At 41.3% G+C, this 17,427-nt stretch overlaps 3 protein-coding genes across 6 annotated transcripts; 2 read left to right on the forward strand and 1 right to left on the reverse strand.

The window, feature by feature from the left end:
* The first annotated feature begins 84 nt into the window (after window positions 1-84).
* ppp1r14d (protein phosphatase 1 regulatory inhibitor subunit 14D) lies at window positions 85-6,701 on the forward strand. The gene is made up of 4 exons (XM_085440902.1): window positions 85-601; window positions 5,951-6,031; window positions 6,405-6,437; window positions 6,539-6,701. The coding sequence occupies exons 1-4, from the start codon at window positions 422-424 to the stop codon at window positions 6,605-6,607; spliced, it is 363 nt and encodes a 120-aa protein (XP_085297028.1). The 5' UTR covers window positions 85-421; the 3' UTR covers window positions 6,608-6,701.
* A 1,075-nt stretch (window positions 6,702-7,776) lies between these two features.
* zfyve19 (zinc finger, FYVE domain containing 19) lies at window positions 7,777-11,332 on the reverse strand. 3 transcript variants are annotated; one of them, XM_085440900.1, is made up of 12 exons: window positions 11,053-11,332; window positions 10,845-10,966; window positions 10,694-10,747; window positions 10,453-10,604; window positions 10,202-10,344; window positions 9,939-10,047; window positions 9,591-9,809; window positions 9,355-9,431; window positions 9,083-9,184; window positions 8,833-8,996; window positions 8,501-8,598; window positions 7,921-7,983 (listed from the first exon to the last, which is right to left on the reverse strand). In XM_085440900.1, the coding sequence occupies exons 1-11, from the start codon at window positions 11,104-11,106 to the stop codon at window positions 8,520-8,522; spliced, it is 1,275 nt and encodes a 424-aa protein (XP_085297026.1). In that variant the 5' UTR covers window positions 11,107-11,332; the 3' UTR covers window positions 7,921-7,983; window positions 8,501-8,519. The 3 variants fall into 3 exon arrangements, with proteins under 3 accessions (XP_085297027.1, XP_085297025.1, XP_085297026.1); XM_085440901.1 differs by lacking the exon at window positions 8,501-8,598 and having other exon boundaries at window positions 7,777-7,983; XM_085440899.1 differs by having other exon boundaries at window positions 7,916-8,598.
* On the forward strand, window positions 10,909-15,942 carry bub1bb (BUB1 mitotic checkpoint serine/threonine kinase Bb). Of its 2 annotated transcripts, none has more exons than XM_085440895.1 (9): window positions 10,909-10,978; window positions 13,218-13,374; window positions 13,488-13,547; window positions 13,635-13,779; window positions 13,866-14,062; window positions 14,152-14,315; window positions 14,414-14,601; window positions 14,686-14,786; window positions 15,270-15,942. In XM_085440895.1, exons 1-9 carry the CDS (start codon window positions 10,969-10,971, stop codon window positions 15,550-15,552), a joined length of 1,305 nt encoding a protein of 434 aa, XP_085297021.1. In that variant the 5' UTR covers window positions 10,909-10,968; the 3' UTR covers window positions 15,553-15,942. The 2 variants fall into 2 exon arrangements, with proteins under 2 accessions (XP_085297021.1, XP_085297022.1); XM_085440896.1 differs by lacking the exon at window positions 10,909-10,978 and adding an exon at window positions 11,348-11,446.
* The last annotated feature ends 1,485 nt before the right edge of the window (window positions 15,943-17,427 follow it).

Raw genomic sequence — 17,427 nt, forward strand, 5'->3', positions numbered from 1 at the left:
AGAGCAAAACGCAAACACACACCCTGTAAAGTGTGTGCACATACACACATGCAGAGGCAAGCTCGGAGCCATATCTCATTACCATTCTACTGATAGTGCAGCCAGTGGGTGTTGCAAGAGGAGGAGAGAAGGAGAGCAAGACAGTGAGCTTTAGAGAGGGACAGAGAGAGAGAGAGAGAGAGAAGGGGGGTCGGGGGTGAGGACAAGCAGGGAACCAGAGGCAGTGCTAAGGAGAAGGGAGAGCACGAGCACTCCACAAAGATAACAGGAAACACAGGAGATACGTGTGGGAGCAGCGTATCACTAAAAGAAAAGCAGAGACAGAGCTGGGGATTCAGAGCCTGCAAGTCCAGCGTGCCTGTAGGTCTGTCTGTGTTCCAGCTCGGTGCGTTTCCACGGATCTCCTGAGGCCGTGGCAGCCATGGCATCAGACCCTAGCACCCAGTCCAGGGTGATGTTCCAGGCAACAGACAAAGCAGAGGAGCCGGCGCACCGCAAACTTGGCAAGCTGACAGTCAAATACAACCGCAAGGACCTGCAGAAGAGGCTGGATATCGAGGAGTGGATCGACGGGCAGCTGCACCTGCTGTTTGACTGTGAGGTAGGACGGGGCTGGCTCACACAGACACTCACTCAGAAGCACGCTGTGCCGGGGGTGGCCAAAGAGGAGGAGAGGGGAGCAAGTAAGGGGAGAGGCACCGAGCCGCTCAAAAAGGGTGCTTGTAATAGAAACGACAAGAACCTCATAGGGGAGTGGGTGGTAGGAAAGTAGCTGTGTTTCACGGCTGTTCTTTCTGGTACAGAAACCCTCGCATGTCATCAAAATGACTGAGGTGCCAGCTGTGTGGTCTTCTGCACTAAGAGATCGAATGATTTTGCAGAGAGGGGACGTGACTAGTAAGCACGACCACAATTACACACCTCGGTCTCTTTAAGCATACGTGGTCGCCATGTGGCTACATTAAGATACGAGGCGTTTAGATGATGTCCTTGCACATAACAAAGTTGTACAGTGAGGCAAGCAACAGTAACAGTGAGTCAGTGCACCAAAACAATTATGTCACAATCCAACGTCCGCGTGTCTTGTGACAGATTCACCCAGTCACTCAGTAACTATGTAATCGAAAATACAGTACATAGTTTGATTGCTCACATATAAGGAAATGATTAACGATGATGGTTTCGATATAGAAATTAACATGCAGCAGGCATTGGAAAAAACAAAAGATATGCAGTCTGTATTACCACAGGACATGTGATGGTTAAAGAGTTACATCATGGAAAAGCATTACTATTACTTCCATAGCGAATTTATTCCATGCTCTGAAGACGGCTTCGTTTTAATACAGCGAGGACTCTACCAACAACAACATCCTTCATATCTTCCCTCCTGCACGGTGGGATGCAATCCAATTATGTCATAGGCTCCATATTGATTTGCTTGGCGTTCACTAAGGGGAAACCATGGCAACAGATGTCTCGTCGCCTACACGAGGCGGTGTGGCACGTTGGAATTAAGGGTGCCTGTTAAAGGAGGGCGAGCTTTCCAGTGACGACGTGGATCAGATGACAACGCAGCCTCAGTTTCGTGCCGGAGAACTCAGAGACAAAGTGTTTCTCGTTTCTCTCAAACCACACGGAGGCTCTCCTCACTTTAAGATGGTCTAGAGCCACCTCTCTGCCTGGCATCCCTTTACATGATCAATAAACCCTTTTCATGTTGCATAAAGCAATGCATAATAGTTAGGGCTGAATCTGATGACCCTGAATCCTCTGTTAGTTACACTGTGAGTGTTTCTTCTTCACTCTTTATTTGTGTTTATACACATTTTGTCCTGTCCTGGCTGTGTCTTTCTGAGTCTGGTTTTGCTGGAGATTTCTTCCTCATTAGCTCAAAGGTGGTCGTTACCTTTACCTTACAATATAAAGCCCCTTAAAGTGACTGCTGTTGTGATTTGGTGCTACATAAAAAAATTGAATTGTAATTGAATTGAATATAGAAACACTGCAGAGCACGAGCAGGTGGGCAGATCTATGGCTGCCTGCGGACAGGGAAGTTCTGTGGAGAAAATCTGAACATGATTAGATAACGTCTTTATCTAAACCAGGGTTAAGCCTGGCTGCCTTAAAGTTAAACCATTTGAGTCACAACTCAGGGTACTTAAGTGTTTTCCTCCTCAGGATACTTGTTTTGTGAGCCTCTTGGTAATATATGTTAATATGCTTGCGATGCTGAGGGCAGAATAAATCACATTAGTTGAAACTGGGACACGTAGACAAAAACAGATCCAAAGTCTTGTCTCTGTCTACTCTTTTGATCTTGTCCCAGAAACATACAATTATTTTAGTACTTCTGCTTTTTCGTTCTGGTTCTAACGTGATCTAACATAAGTGTAATTGTGCAGCACATGTACAGCACAGATAGCAGATGTTCGCCCTGCCGCAGGATGGACGGATTCTCGGTATAACTGACAACAGAGCAATAACACAATGCATTTCTTTGATGGGTTTACAATAATACCTGCTACCACTGACTTCAAGTACCTTGTCTTTACAATTTCCTTAAGACAAAACTACATTCTTTACATATGGAAATTAAGGCTCAACTTTCCACTTTGGATAGCCTGAATATTTGCATCAGGTCCTCATGTGGGATTATTTGCTCTTGTCCACGTGCACAGGCCAGTGTAATGAATTTTGCATGGGCTCAGGGGAAGGTTCCTTTGTTGGTTCTCTGAGTCTTCCGCGTGGAAGCATTTACCGTCAGTCCCCTGTGTCACCGCCTGAATTATTTAGACACATCTCTAATTCATAGAAAGCACTGCCTCAGTCTGGTGTGGCGGCTTCCGTTTGCAGAGTTCACACCTTTCAAACTATATACTAAGTAAAGAATTCTAAAATAGGCAACGCAACCTCTCAGTCTGCATGCTTCGATTTAGACAGACACTTCTATTTTCCCCACTGAGTGTCAGTCTTCTTTAGTGAAAACTTGTTTTTTTAAATGTGCAAACTGCAGAAATTTCCACTGAGAGACAGTAATTTGTTTGAGACTTTATGCAGACTGGGATGAATCCTATGAAGTTCAGCTGATTCTTGTTTAAAAAATTGCTCAGATTTGTATGTAATTAGACAACAGGATAAGGCTCCCTTTTTTCTCTTGCAACTCTGCCGTGACTCACTTGCTGAAGTTAATGAATATTTTGAGATGTGGACAGCTCGTGCTTCTGGCAGGAAAAGGGAAGGGGATGATAAGTTAACATGTGCCGGCATCTTCTCGAAACAAGACACGTTTTCCTGGGCATGGCTTCCTGTGTAATAACAAACACCATGATGAGCGTTTGATGTTAATGTTAATATCTTGTTATAAGGAAAGGCTAGTGAACCGTGTTACTGACTGTGTTATGAAATTACAGGAAGTTCAACTAAACCTGTTATAATAATAAAAAAAGAAAAAAAAAGAAAAAGCTGTCGTGTTGTTAGCTGCTCATGCCCACAATAGTGAAGTGTTAGTGAAAATAGCAAACCCTTCCTGTCTAATCCCTGCTGCTGCTTAGCAAAGAATAATACAGCATCATCAAATCTAAGTGTTCAGTGGTCACAGCAATAAGCAAAGTTTAGTTTGCTTATTATTCACCAGCTGATTATTAGAGCTATGCAAAAGTGGTAATGCTCTTCTTAATATCAGTAAATATCCAAATTGAAGCTGAATAAAAAATCAGACATAGCTTGAATTTCCTGTCTGGTACTTAATAAATGTCAAGGAGTGATATTGATTGCTCAGTTAACAGGTCAAAGGTCACCAAAGTCATTATTCCCTTGGGATATCAAATGTCAACATATTACACAACAATTTTATTGGCTCAGACACCCTCTCTTGATTTAAGCAGTGAGAATATCACATCCTAAGGCAAAGCTAATGGCAAACACTCTGCACATAGTAGCTACTGTTCTATATGTGGACAGTTTCCCATCACTGCAGCTCAGGAGTGCTTGTTGAGAGAGTTTTAGGTCAACTCCCGATAATGGTGAAATGTAAAAATTGTAAAATTCCGGTGGAAGTCGTCTTATCTTCGCAACATATTTGCACTACTACCATCTGAAGCTTCAGTCCTCTGAGAGCCACTTTGATATTCATGAATTTCAGCATTAGTGCCAACATTGGTTTTAGCTTTAGTATATTGCTTTTTAACTTCAAAAAGTGCTGCTGAGATGGTTTCCACCCAGAGGCCTCATTAAAAGGCCCTTTCCCTCTCACAATGAAGGTAAATCCCGGCGAGAAATACTGGGAAGTTAGAATGAGGATCAGATTGTGAGTCTTCGTGATAAACGCATGTGTTCCTCCCAGCAAGAGGAAGCCGTCGCTCATTGATATTCAGCAGTGCTCTGCATTGCCTCACTTTCAGAGGCAGACTGAGGAAGTTTAAGAGCAGTATAAGTACATTAGAGAGGTTTCCTTTTCACTGGACATGAAGTATACTTATACACATTTCTATTCTCATACAATTATAGTAGAGCCACTGAATGGCTCCAAATGGTGAAAATTAAACCTCTTCAGTCATGTCATAGGTAATCTTAGCACTGTTTGGAATGCATACTGAACACAATTCTACAAAACCCCAAACCCCAATCCATTTTAATAAATACAAGTATAATAATAAACGTATTCACTGCTTTTTTTTCTTTTAGTCATTAAGATGCTTTGTTGAAGTTTTTCAGGATTACACTATCAGCACTTTTGAACCAGGTCAAGTACAAAAAGACCAACCGCAGTACAGTTGGTAAAGCAAAGTCCATAAATGCACAGCTTAGATATAATAATAATAATAAAAAAACCTTCGGCACTGCATTTATCCTGCAGACATCAGCAGAATTACACAGGGTCCAAATTGGCAGTGTGTATCAATTAGAGGCAGGCACGGGGGCCCATCTATTCTGCCACTCAGCACTTCCGCATTGATTAGCTCTCTCTCCACATCTAGAAAGCTGTGTGAGCCCCGTCCTTTCATGTCATGAAAGCTCCCAAACCAGAAAATATTCCTCCTAATAAAAAAAAGAGACCACACTCGTCAAATATGAGCATGCACCTGCTGACTCCAGATATCTTCGAGTTCCTCCAGTGAGCACTCCTCATTCTCCCTGAAAGGTGTTCAGAGCTTGTTACATGAAGTGATTGCTTTGCTATATTTGGCCTTGAGAGTGGAGAGTGCTATGTTTTACAGTCTTCACATATAATTGCTGCTAATCTTTAAAAATGATGCAATCTATAGGTCGTTACATTGCAGTTGGGAGTGCTCGTGGGTTTGTGTTGTTTTTTGTTTTCCAGGTGTGCAGTATTAAAAACATGTGACGTGCATCAGAGATTAATATGTAAAAAAAAGTGGCGGAGCTGGGAATGCCAGCTGGCTGAACCATCCATAAAATCTGAATCCTGAATCCTCATACAGCCTTTCTGTCTTCATCCATCAGCCCACTGCAGCTTTTCCCATCAAGTCAATCAATTTTTTATCCTCTACAGTAAACCCACACCAACATAACTAATAAATTTGTCCCATGTTCCTCCCCTCACCCCCAACCAGTCGTCAGATGGCTGCCCATCCCTGAGCCTGGTTCTGCCAGAGGTTTCTTCCTGTAAAAAGGGAGTTTTTCTTTCCCACTGTCACCAAGTGCTTGCTCGTCGGGTTGGAATATCTGATTGGTTTTCTCTCTAAAGTGCCTTGATGCGATTTTCGTTGTTATTTGGTGCTATATAACTAAAATGGAATTGAACTGAAAACGTAAGCCTTAGTCTTCTGTCTGAATGACTACGCTTAGTTGGCTGGAAAGATGAGGAGGGATAAGAAGCCAAGAAGCCCACATTATACAATCCAATTTGTAGGAGTTTGTGAGGCATGCAGAAACACAAGTCTCAATGAATATGGTCTTTAACTTTTATTCCTCTCCACTCTCACAGGAAGAAGAGATCCCAGAGTTAGAAATCGACATAGACGAGCTCCTGGAGCTGTCGGATGAGGGGCAAAGAACCCGGCTGGAGGTAGGATTCTGTAGAATAGCCTAAATACTGATCTGATTAAACATCCCAATTGCTTGTTAATGACTTGTCAGTCATTTATTATTGTTGAGTGTATCTGCAACTAGTTCCCCTAAATTACATATGTATATTAGTGCTGTCAGCGTTAATCTCGTTAAAATGACGTTAGCGCCATAACAGCATTAACGCGGCAAATCTCCGGATCGCCCCATGTGAGGGCAGCACGGCAGTGAAGCCCCTCGCTGTCAGCACTAATGTACATATTTGTATTTGGTTGTCCTTAAGAAGAAACTGACTCATAATGAAATCCTGTTGTGCAATGTATTCAAAGAAAAAACAATGGAGAAGTGTATACCTCTTTCTGTTTGTTCACTAGGAGTTGTTGCAAGAATGCGGGAAGCCAAAAGAGGTGAGACAAAAACTTAGAAAAGAGGACTGAAATAATAAAGTCTACTTATTGTTTTAAAGTTACATAAAAAATTAAATAAAATTTCCCCATCTTCTCCACAGGATTTTATCAACGGGCTGCTCTACAGGATAAAGGGTCTACGTAAAATGTCAGGTCCACTGAAGAAATAATTGTAGGTCAAATTAAGAATGGAGACAATGTGGAGCCGCTCATCTTCCCGTCCCCCCACGCATTAACCATTTGGATGCCTGTAGGTGTGGATCAGAGGGACTATATTCCTGCCCCCTGCCTCCTCCTGCTGGGTCATCATCAATGTAACACCAGAGCTGTGGGGCTTTGAATTGATTTTTTTTTAATGTTATTTCAAATTCATTTATAGACTGCTTCAACATTTTGTTTCCCAATACCATACCAATAACGTACACGTGATACAAGCTGTACTGACTATTACTCAGACGGACTGTTTCTTGTGTATGACTGTACATTTTTAGTTGCTTATTTATGTACATAAATATTTTTGTTCAGATAACAGTGTTGTCAAAATGTAAAAAAAGAAAATAAAAACATTTCAACATTTTCAAGACAATGCTCACATCTGATTTTTAACAAAGTGATACATCAATATGCTTCATCAGGTATTATCATTTCCACTCATTCAAATAAATAGTGGCGTGTACATTACACTAATTGGTTTACAGTACCAGTTAAACTACCCTGAGCTCATAACTGCTCAGAAACACAGATAATGATTTTGCCCTACAGTCTACAGACAACTTTCCTACAGAACGGCAGTCAGCATTTTATTCCCAAAACATAAAGTAGTGTTTTCAGGCATTTTCAACAGATTGATGGAAACAAAGGAAACTTTGACATGTCAAGAGTAGGTGTAAACACACGGAGATCAGCAACAAGATGTTCCATTAAGTATGCATCCATTATCCTCGTCCATTTCCCGTCTGGGGTATGTGTATGACACGGCCAGAAAAGGCACAGTAACACTTTCCATATGAACCTTAATGGAGCAAACCCCAAGAGAAGAGTGTAATTATGGTTTCTCCTCAGCCAGACAGTAATGCACGCTGATGAGCCTGCACTCTGGCCTTCTCTCTGTCAAACACAGAGGGTCTTTCGGGTGAGGTCTCCACTATAGAAATTTATATGGTTCTCCTCAACTTCTCTGACAAAGGCATGTATACTATAAGAACTGCACTCCTTACAAGGCCTGACAGACTGAGATATTTTTATCAAGTAATAATACGTTGGATCTAAAAAGGAAAAAAAATAAGGCTTTAATGTTTAAATTAAGACTAAGGTATGCTGCATGCTCTCAACGACGTGACATAGTTGCTAACACTTATCCTTTATTTATAACGAAATTACACACCCAGCCGAACACAGATTACAAGAGCGACTGCAGTGACTGCCAAAAGAAAACAAAGCCCTTAGTAATCCTTTTATACTGACTCCTCTGTGCTTCTTCGGTGCAGAGCTGACAGCAGTCTGGGATTGTACATCATCCCAGATGAGCTCACGACGTGTCTGCTTTCTGTATGGGTTATAAAAACTTGGAAATCATCATATGATGACAAGTGCAAAAGAGCACTTTAAATAAGCCTTTGTTGCCATTAGGAAGTAGGACAAGTCACAATAAAAATAAACCCAATACTTCTTATTCAGATCAACCATATGAATTTTTGGGATTCCTATGTGAAGCGGCCGTGCAGGTTTGCTGCAATACCTTCACAAATATTACATACGTCTATTTTTATACATTCCACAAAAAATAAACTATATTTAAGATATTATACATATTATAATGCATTTACATTGTGTTTATGGTCCTTATCTAACCCGTGCTTTGCAAGAAATATTACCAGTGGTTTCTTATTATGCTTCATTCAATTAGTTCAGCCTTAGCATTTACTGAATAAAATATGTTGAGGAGTTCTGATGGTTTGTGGCTTGTTTTAGATGATTAGAGAGACTGTTTTCTAACAATAGTAAGTCACTTAAGGCTAATGAACAAGTCTAAGTGTGATGGCTGGCCTAACTCTACCAATCACCTGCAGCTTAGCTTCACTATCATGTCTCCCTCTTCTTCTTTGGCGCAGTGTAGTTAGTGGTGCGATGCTCCTTCCTATCATATTTATCATGGCCTTCCCTGGGGACATAATGAAGCATGGATTGATAATTCATCAGACTAAATACTTTATATTCATGCTGCTTAACAGTAGGGCAGCAGCTTGCCTGCAATTTATCTGGGTCATGGTATGCATTCCAAATCACAGAGATCTTGTTTTTTTGTGTGCAGTCAAGGCTTCCATGCAAAAGTCTATCATGAGTCTAAAGTTAGGCTTTTTTTCTTTCTTTCTATAATTAATGCATTTCATACTACCTGAAGCAGCGGTTGCAGTACAGATCTCCATCACAGGTGTGACATCGAAGGCTGGCATCTTGGTTACAGATGCAGCACCACGGAAGCTCTTCTTCGTCACTGTCTGACGGCTGATGTGCATCGGCAGCAGGTAGGTTCCTGCTCTTAGGTGCCGGAGGCGGAGCCTTTAAAATAAAATCAGATCGGGATTTAAATTTTATGCACTCACGTAGCTTTAAAATAAAGAAATAATTCAAGCGTGGTTTTGTACCGGTTTCTTGGACGATTTTTTATTTTCCCTATTCCTTGGCCCACTCTGTTCTAAAGGTATGTTGTAGCCACTGGCTTCATCTAGTGTAGCTTCTTCTGAGAGCTGAAAGCATACAAGAAAAAATAAGAAGTGATTAAACTGGCAAAATAGCAGCCCCTTGTGGCTAGGCACACTGGTCTGAATTAGTTCACTTGCACCTTTAGGGGTGTAAGATGTACGCAGAAACAAATTATTTATAGTTCATTATCATCTCGTGGTTATTTTTGCCACACCTGTTTTAACACTCTCATAACAGCTTCTTCTTCAGTCTCCTCTTCACTGTCAGGTTGCTGGAAGTCCTCCATAGTAACTATAAATGAATCACAATGAAAATGGGGCATGATACACTAGCATGCTAGGACTTCTGTCATGGAAACTGCATTTACAACGCACGTCCTTATCATATTTCATGACACACTAGTGCGTGGATAACAGATAAGGTGAGGTGAATGGTGCTCGAATAACTCACCTTTGTCCGGGTCCTGCCCCTTCAGCTGTGCCAGCCTCTTTGCCATGTGCAGGATCTGATCTTGAGAGTGACTTTCTTTCCTCAGCTCCTCCATAGCTTCCTCGAGCAGATGGGCTTTCTCAGCCTCCAGCTGCTTGGCTGCATCCTGGTTCTCTTCCAAATTCTCATCCAATGTACCTGCCTCACCTTTATTGAGATCATTCATGCGGCCATCTACACCTTCAGATTTAATAACAGTGTTGTTCAGTACCTGTTTATTAATTTTACGATATAAGAATGAATGTTATGACTGACTCATTACTTATTGGTTTAAGGCAGGTAAAATCAGGGAGAAATGCAATATCTTACTGCATTCAGGATTTGATTGTTGGTTGTCAATTGCAACTTCGTCTGTCATCTGACTTATCAAATCATTGGCTTGTTCAGTCTGGGTCCGGTTTTCTGGAGGCTGATGCACCTACAGACATGAATAGACAAGCATATATACTTGGAGTTAAGGGACACTGTTTAGTATTGAGTTCCCTCTAAATAAATATTTGAAGCTATTGAGCTACTGAGCTGTACTGTAAGGCCTAAGATGTTACAAACAAGCAGGAAGAGATTCAGCTCACAGGTCGAGGAGCTTGAGATGGTGGAGGGAGACCCCGCAGAGTGGCCAGACGGTCCTCCATCTCCTGTGCAGAAGGTACTGGCTTGCTGGGAGCTTTCAGAGCAGCAAGTCGGGACTCGAGCTCTTTGTCAGAGGGGACAGACCCTGAAGAGAAGGCAAAAAGCTTACTCCTTACCTTGTTTTGGAAAATATTATAATATTACTGCACTTGCTGGATTAAATAAAAATGAGAGCTGCTAAAAATCTTATTACTAGGTGCTGTGTCCTCCTTGAGCTTTTGAAGCCTTTCAGCAATTGCCTGATCTTCTTTGCTCAGGCCGCTGGTTGGTGGATGTCCTGCTTTGCTGGTCCTCACAGGCTGTGTTGGCTGTCCTTGCTGTTTGGCCTCAAGTGCAGCGACCCGTCTAATGGAAGACACGTGTACTTTAGATGTTATGAAACCGCTGTGCTGCCAAAGTTTAAGTTATTCCCTTATTTGATCGTATACACTGACTTTTTATAGTTTTCTGGAGGAGACCATCTGCCAGCACTGGTTGAAGATGGCCCACTAAAAAGAAAGAAATTAAAATGAGAGAGAAGCTCCAAAGTCCAAACAAAACTACTTTTAGGGTTTTTTTTTCTTCCTTGCAGGGTTTGAGCGTTACCTGGTCAGATTACCATGGCACTGTTTACAGACCTTCTGCTGGGTGTTGCCACAGCGAGGCACCACAGCACTGAAAGTCAAGCAGCTGGAGCAGAAGGAACGGCCGCAGTTCTTACAGCCCAGCTATGACGAACAGTAAATAGATCACTTTATTCAAAATGTACCTCTATGTATGTCTATGTGGTTAGCATTAGCCGTGAAATACTCACCTCCTTCTTGAAGAGGCTAAACTTGGATGCACAACAATAACATCGACTGTCCATATCGACACATGCAGAGGCTCATGGGTAGGGGGATGTTAATGCTATCGATACAGCTACAGTGCATTAAAATGTCTAAGAAAACACACTCAGTCGTGAGCATTAATTTGGCAGCTAGCTACTAGCAACTATTTTCAGGTGTTCATTCAAAACAGGAAGCAACGCGGAAGAGGAGGTATGACGTAATGTAAACGCATTTTCCGGTTTTCCGTCCAATCAGAGTCCTGCTAAATCTCTGGCGGCTCTTGTTCAAAATACAGACACAACCGTTCAACAGCTTTACTGCGACAACGTTGGAGTTCGAGCTGTCACCTAGAAAAGAAATAAAGGAGGCTCGGAAGCGGTATAGAACACGCACATTTTGCAGAAAGTCTATTTTAATTCAGTTATGTAAATTTGTCGTCGATGGAAAAAACGCTAAAGTTGGTCAGACTAAAGCTATCGTTCGCTAGCTAGTGTGTTAGCTCCAAACACATGCACTTCCTAACGTTAACAGGAACGCAGGGAGAGTGTTGATAGCTAAACATTATTTTGTGTACGTGTCACACGGTTTGTAATACGATGGAAGTTTACCACATAATTATTTAAAATGTGTTGTTGTTGAAGTGCATCGTTAGCTCATGTTGTCCTGAAACTTGTTCAGTATGCCTCCTGGACATCATGCTATTTAGTTCTCACACAAAAGAACTAATTAAGCCCGAAATAAACAATTATAATGACAGTGTCAGTACAGTAATAGATTACTTTTGGCTATACAGAGATAATAATAAGCTTTGTGTATATCACATTTCACGTTAGTGTATAACAAAGTCAGAACATCAAAAAAGTTATTTAAAATTAAATACAACTACAACAAAAGTGCATCAAATGAAATAAAAAGTAACAGACTTGACCAGTGAAAAATAAAATAAAAACTGAATGAAACTACATATTACTTAAAGCAAAGAAGTTATATGAAATTAAAACAAGTGCTGTCTGTAAAGAATATTCAGTCACACTCAAGCTTTGGATTTCAACACAGCCAGGTCCTCTGGCAGGCTGTTCCAGCAGCTTGAAGCATAACACTGAAAAAGCTACCTCCCCAGAGGTTTTGTCTTGCATTTTGCAACAGCTAGAGGATTTAAATAAAAGGATTTTAAAGTCAACAGGTGTGATGTACTCTCTCCTTTTGGTCGTAGTAAGAAGTCTGGCAGCAGAGATCTGAATCAACTCAAGTAGATTTTAGGTAGATTAGATAGCAGAGCCTTAAAGTAGTCCTGCCTGCTATGTATATAGAATTGGTTTGTCAGGGTCACCAAGATAAAAGGTTGCATTCTAGCAACATTTTTGAGTTATAAAAAGGATGATGTAGTGGCACACCCAGCACAGCCCTCAAGTTATGATCTGAGTCAAGACTTATCCAGTCAAACTTGGGTAAAAATGAGAAACAACAGGATTGTGGTAAATTTTTAAAGCATAGATAAAACTATGAAGGTCACCTCAGAAAATCTTCCTTTAAAACCATTATACAACTTCAAAATGATTCCGTTATTCATTTTGTGACAGTATGGTGTCTTTCTGACCAACAATCTAGAATATAAATTTCACATCTCTGGGCCGTTTTGTTTGTTTGTGGGGGGGACACACTGATGATGTAGTAGTCTCAAAAATTCTTGTGTCAAATATGAGGCATTAAAGGGTTACGTTTAATTTTTATTGTTCTATTGATTTGCCTATAAGGTGATTTCTTATTGAAGTTAGATTACAGATCAGAAATTTAAAAATAGGACAACTTAAAAACTCCAAGCAACTGAATTAAATGTGTATACAGAGGGCGAAATAATGGTTTTGATCCAGGACTGATTCTGTGGGCACGTGTGCTTTATACACATAACAAGTTGAGATAAGGGTATCTGTAATTGATTGATTTTTTTTTTTAATTTGCCAATCAGTGGGAGCCAGATTTCTGGCTGTTTGTAGGGGATCAAGTACTTATTTCACTCAATAACAAATAACAAATCCATTTAAAACTGTCATGCAGCTTATTTTTTTTCTGGGGTTCTGGTTAATTTTTAATTACAAATTCAGCCGGGGATAAATATCAAGTAATTAATTCTCCTGCTGTATGTATCTAGTTTCTGTCTCAGAAATGGCAGAAGGAGGAGATGTGGAATGGGAGCTCAGCAAAGAAAACATCCAGCCTTTGAGGCGGGGAAGAGCCATATCGGCTTTACATCAGGCGCTGAGTCAACAACAAGATGGACCCACCTCTGCAATCAACCAGCAGCGACAGTATGGATGGCTATTTTAAACTTAAATTAGGTGACAGAGATTTCTGTTGTACATTTTGTCCATGCATTTTTTTATATGATGAAAAAAGACCTTGTGTATATTTATTTCTGCAGGGCATTTGAGTCCGAGTTGCGCACATACGAGGGCGATGATCCACTTAGTGTTTGGGATCGGTAAGGGAAATATGTCAATAGCCAAGTGTGCTCATAAACATTGCTCTTAAATTTCCCTGTAATCCTAACACGGTTTTATTTTTCCAGGTATATTAAGTGGACAGAACAAACCTTCCCCCAGGGTGGAAAAGAGAGCAACCTCACCACACTGCTGGAACGGGTCGTGACCAGATTTACAGAGGAGAAACATTATCACAATGACCCCCGCTATGTTGACCTCTGGATCAAATTTGTGAGTGCAAAAGCATAACCTCTGACTATTTCTGTTACTTTGACAAACTAATGCTGCATTTATAACTTTTCATTACATGTCACCAGGCGAAGAACTGCCAAGAGCCTTTGGAAATTTACAGATACATGCAAGCACAGGGAATTGGAGTAACACAAGCTTCCCTCTACATTGCTTGGTCAGAGGAGTATGAGGATCAGGGCAATTTCCGCAAAGCAGACTTGGTCTACCAAGAGGGGTTCAGAAAGAGTGCTGACCCACATGATAAACTCCTACAGTTTCACAAGTATGGAGGCATCCAGTATAGTTTCTGATAAGTGAACATCTCTGTTATGTTGTTACAGTGATCACATTTTTCTGTATTTATATTCGCAGGGCACTGCAGGCACGCGTTTCCCGGCAGGTGATGATGAATGTGGAGGAGGAAGACAGTGATGATGAGCCTAAGCAACTCGAGAGAGTTTCTCTAGCTGATCTGAAACACAGAGGGAAGAAAAAGGCTGTCGCCCCCATCAACAGAACAGGGGCCGGAATCAGAAGTAAGCACATGAATATACAAATAAAATGTGTTTCAAAATACTAAATTGATGATAACAGTACTTTAAGACTGGGAAAAACATAATGAGTTTGTATTCAGGTATTCCCGGTGGCCTGAAGTCACAAGGCGCCCCTGTTCTTGGCAGTAACAGTCGGTTGGTCATCTTTGACGAGAATAAGGCTCAGAGCGCAGGCCCATCGGAGCCTAGATTGGAAGCTTGGGTGGCTCCTCCCACATCTAGGGCGAAGGAGAATGAGCAGAAGCCTGAGCGATGGTGTGATGTGAAGGTATGGGAGAACAGGCTCATTGTTGTGTGTGTTGAAAGCCATTATGCAAAGTTGATTCATAACTTTCTTTTTATGTCGTCATAGATGCCCCAAAAGTCCAAATTTGGACATACTGTTATGGCGCCACCGCCTCCCAAACTCACTTTCCAACCGTTTGTGGAGGAGTCGGATCAGCCTCCTACAATGTGAGTTACTATAAAAACCTTCATTTTTTTATTCATTCATTTTTAATTTTACTCATTATTTTGACCAGGGGGGAACAGACAAAGAGACAACAGGCAGGAGCATTAAAGGTTCAACAGAAATGCCTGAGTACCAAGATCTGTGGCTGTATACGCACATTTAATTGAAAAGCCCAAATAAATGAATTTTTAAAAAAATCCTCCGTCATCTCAGTTATCAAATCATTAGCTTGTTCAGTCTGGGTGCAGTTTTCTGGAGGCTGATTGCACCTACAGACATGAATAGACTACCATATATACTTGCAGTTGAGGGGAAAAGTATTTCCAGTATTCTTCACATTTTTAGTAGCATATCTCAGAAAAAGGTCCAGTTTTTATCTGACATTTTATGTCATTGCTTTATCTGCTAAATATTATATTCACATCACATGTTGATTAGTGTCTTCCTAAGCTGAATGTAAGTGGATTGTTCTGTCCCTCCCTCAGGACTCCATGTAAGATCAACCCAGCAGTTAACACAGTTTTGTCAGCGCGTAAGCCGGGCAGAGATGAGACTCCTCTCAAAAGGCTGCAGGACCATCAGCAGCAGCAGAAGGAGGCAGAATCGGGAAAACAACAGGAGCAGAGCATGTACTGTAAAGAGCTGCTGCTAAATGGTGCTGCTGAGTTCTGCTTTGAGGAGCTACGAGCTGAACGGTTCTTCAAAAAGACGGCGCAAGAATCAGAGGAAGGGCAGAAGGATGAAGCTGCAGCTGGTGCTGCAAACTGATGCTTCCAAATGGGATTTAGTTCCTTTTCTGAGTTTTTACCATTTTTGACTAGATCATGTAGTGACTGTTCATCACCCAGATGTAAATATCGTCATAGATTTCCAGTTACTCAGAAGGCTTTATAAACAAACAAAAAAGCTTTTTGAGGGGGATACCCTGGGAGCTGAAGACACTAAAAGGTGTATTGGATTCATGCAAATACAGTGGTTGGACCAAATAATGGGAACCCCTGTACACTGTAATGTAATCTAGTAAAAATGCTACTAGCGTGAGAAAAAACATAGATGTAAATACATGTTGATAGTGTCTATATGGGTCCACACCTCTGAGTGTTAAATACAACACTGTTGAGTGTTAAATTAACACTTTTGACAGTGTTATATGTTTAAAAGTAACCTAATCAGTTTTGCAGATTAACAAAGACTAACACTGAGCAGTGCTGATTTTCTAACACTGGAATATTTCTAACATTTTGAGTTATTTTCCAGTGTTAGAAAATCAGCACTGCTCAGTGTTAGTCTTTGTTAATCTTCAAAATGAATTAGGTTACTTTTAAACATATAGACACTCTCCAGTGTTAATTTAACACTCAACAGTGTTGTATTTAACACTCAGAGGTGTGGACCCATATAGACACTCTCCAGTGTTAATTTAACACTGGAGATTTTGCTGTGTACTACTCAAATTCGTTCCTTTTCACTCCCGATTGCGTCCAGTGTTCTTAAGCAGTGTTTTTTTTTATGCGTGCTGTTTTTGTTTTTGTCTTGCTCAGTATTTCTTGAGCAGATTTTTCTACTCTAATCCAACACAGTCACAAACGGGTTTCAGTGAGACACTTCAGCTGGGCTTCATGCCTCAGTCTGAGTACATGCATCTTTCAGGCCATGTAACATTGATGTCCAATAAACTTGCTACAATAACCAAACCAATTACTGGTAGTTGTTAATTTCTCTTTTAGAAACCAAAGGGGGTTGCAGTAATGCACTGTCAGCAGGGGGCATGCAAGGGGAAGCATAGATTGCACTCCAGGTAATGGTGTTTGCTTAATTACTAACAGGACACAAGAACAGTTTAGTGCTGACTGTAATCTGATGCTGGTGGGGGCATCAGATGAAAATTCCTTGGAAATGTCTAATGACATTATTCAGGAAGTGTTTACCCCAATCCCAAAAAGCATTGAAAGTATGCTTAAACTTTTAATCTACTGTGATGACAGGGTCCACTTTACACAGTCAACTTGCTGGGCAGACTTTGATGAATGGCTGCAAGATAGGTAGCTGGCTCATTAGCAAGTGAAATCAACCACTTGCAGCTGTGAGCAGATCAGGCTGTGGTTATCCCCAGGAAGCCTGATGAACCGTGGCTCAAAGCAGTGTTAGTTTTACATGCAAGTGGATCACTGGAGGAGCACACTTCACACTGGAAATATGACACTGCCGGCCAAGATCCTCTCTAGTGGTGAGTTCCCATACTGTCTACTTTAAATTGTGGCTCAGCGCTGGGAGCAGCTGAAATTCAGCGATAAGTGATGGGCAACATGATGCGCTCCCATCATAATAACGGCATAACTGCACCATAATGCATCCTCTATGGCTCGCCGGTTGGCATGACTTATTAAAAGCTCGTCCCAGCCAGCGACTCCCGACAGAAAATCCATAGCTCTCTGCACTGCACTGGAGAGCTGGTACGAGGAGGCCATCTACCGTAATGCTCTGTAGGCAGGCCCTCGGAGAAGAAAAGCTTTTGTCCTCTTACTGCGATGGACAAGAACACTCAAGTGCCATGTAGTCTTTACCTATTTGTAGCCTTTGGTTTGTGTTTGCATGCACCAGTTACCAGAAAGCTTTCTGTCCATTACCTAGGCTCACTTTAAG

The sequence above is a fragment of the Copadichromis virginalis genome, linkage group LG19 (genome assembly GCF_057382275.1).
Source record: "Copadichromis virginalis isolate Kocher_CV1m ecotype Utaka linkage group LG19, C_Virginalis_male_GT1.1, whole genome shotgun sequence".
NCBI lineage: Eukaryota > Metazoa > Chordata > Actinopteri > Cichliformes > Cichlidae > Copadichromis > Copadichromis virginalis.

Excerpts from the sequence above, each read along its gene's own strand:
- ppp1r14d (XM_085440902.1), top strand. The coding sequence starts at position 422 with ATGGCATCAGACCCTAGCACCCAGTCCAGGGTGATGTTCCAGGCAACA. Across the intron at positions 602-5,950 it reads ACCTGCTGTTTGACTGTGAG|GAAGAAGAGATCCCAGAGTT; the intron begins GTAGGACGGGGC and ends CCACTCTCACAG. Across the intron at positions 6,438-6,538 it reads AATGCGGGAAGCCAAAAGAG|GATTTTATCAACGGGCTGCT; the intron begins GTGAGACAAAAA and ends TCTTCTCCACAG.
- bub1bb (XM_085440895.1), top strand. Across the intron at positions 13,548-13,634 it reads CCACTTAGTGTTTGGGATCG|GTATATTAAGTGGACAGAAC; the intron begins GTAAGGGAAATA and ends TTATTTTTCCAG. Across the intron at positions 14,602-14,685 it reads AGCGATGGTGTGATGTGAAG|ATGCCCCAAAAGTCCAAATT; the intron begins GTATGGGAGAAC and ends ATGTCGTCATAG.
- zfyve19 (XM_085440901.1), bottom strand. The coding sequence starts at position 11,106 with ATGGACAGTCGATGTTATTGTTGTGCATCCAAGTTTAGCCTCTTCAAG. Across the intron at positions 10,345-10,452 it reads CAAGGAGGACACAGCACCTA|GGTCTGTCCCCTCTGACAAA; the intron begins GTAATAAGATTT and ends CCTTCTCTTCAG. Across the intron at positions 9,185-9,354 it reads TTATGAGAGTGTTAAAACAG|CTCTCAGAAGAAGCTACACT; the intron begins GTGTGGCAAAAA and ends GTATGCTTTCAG.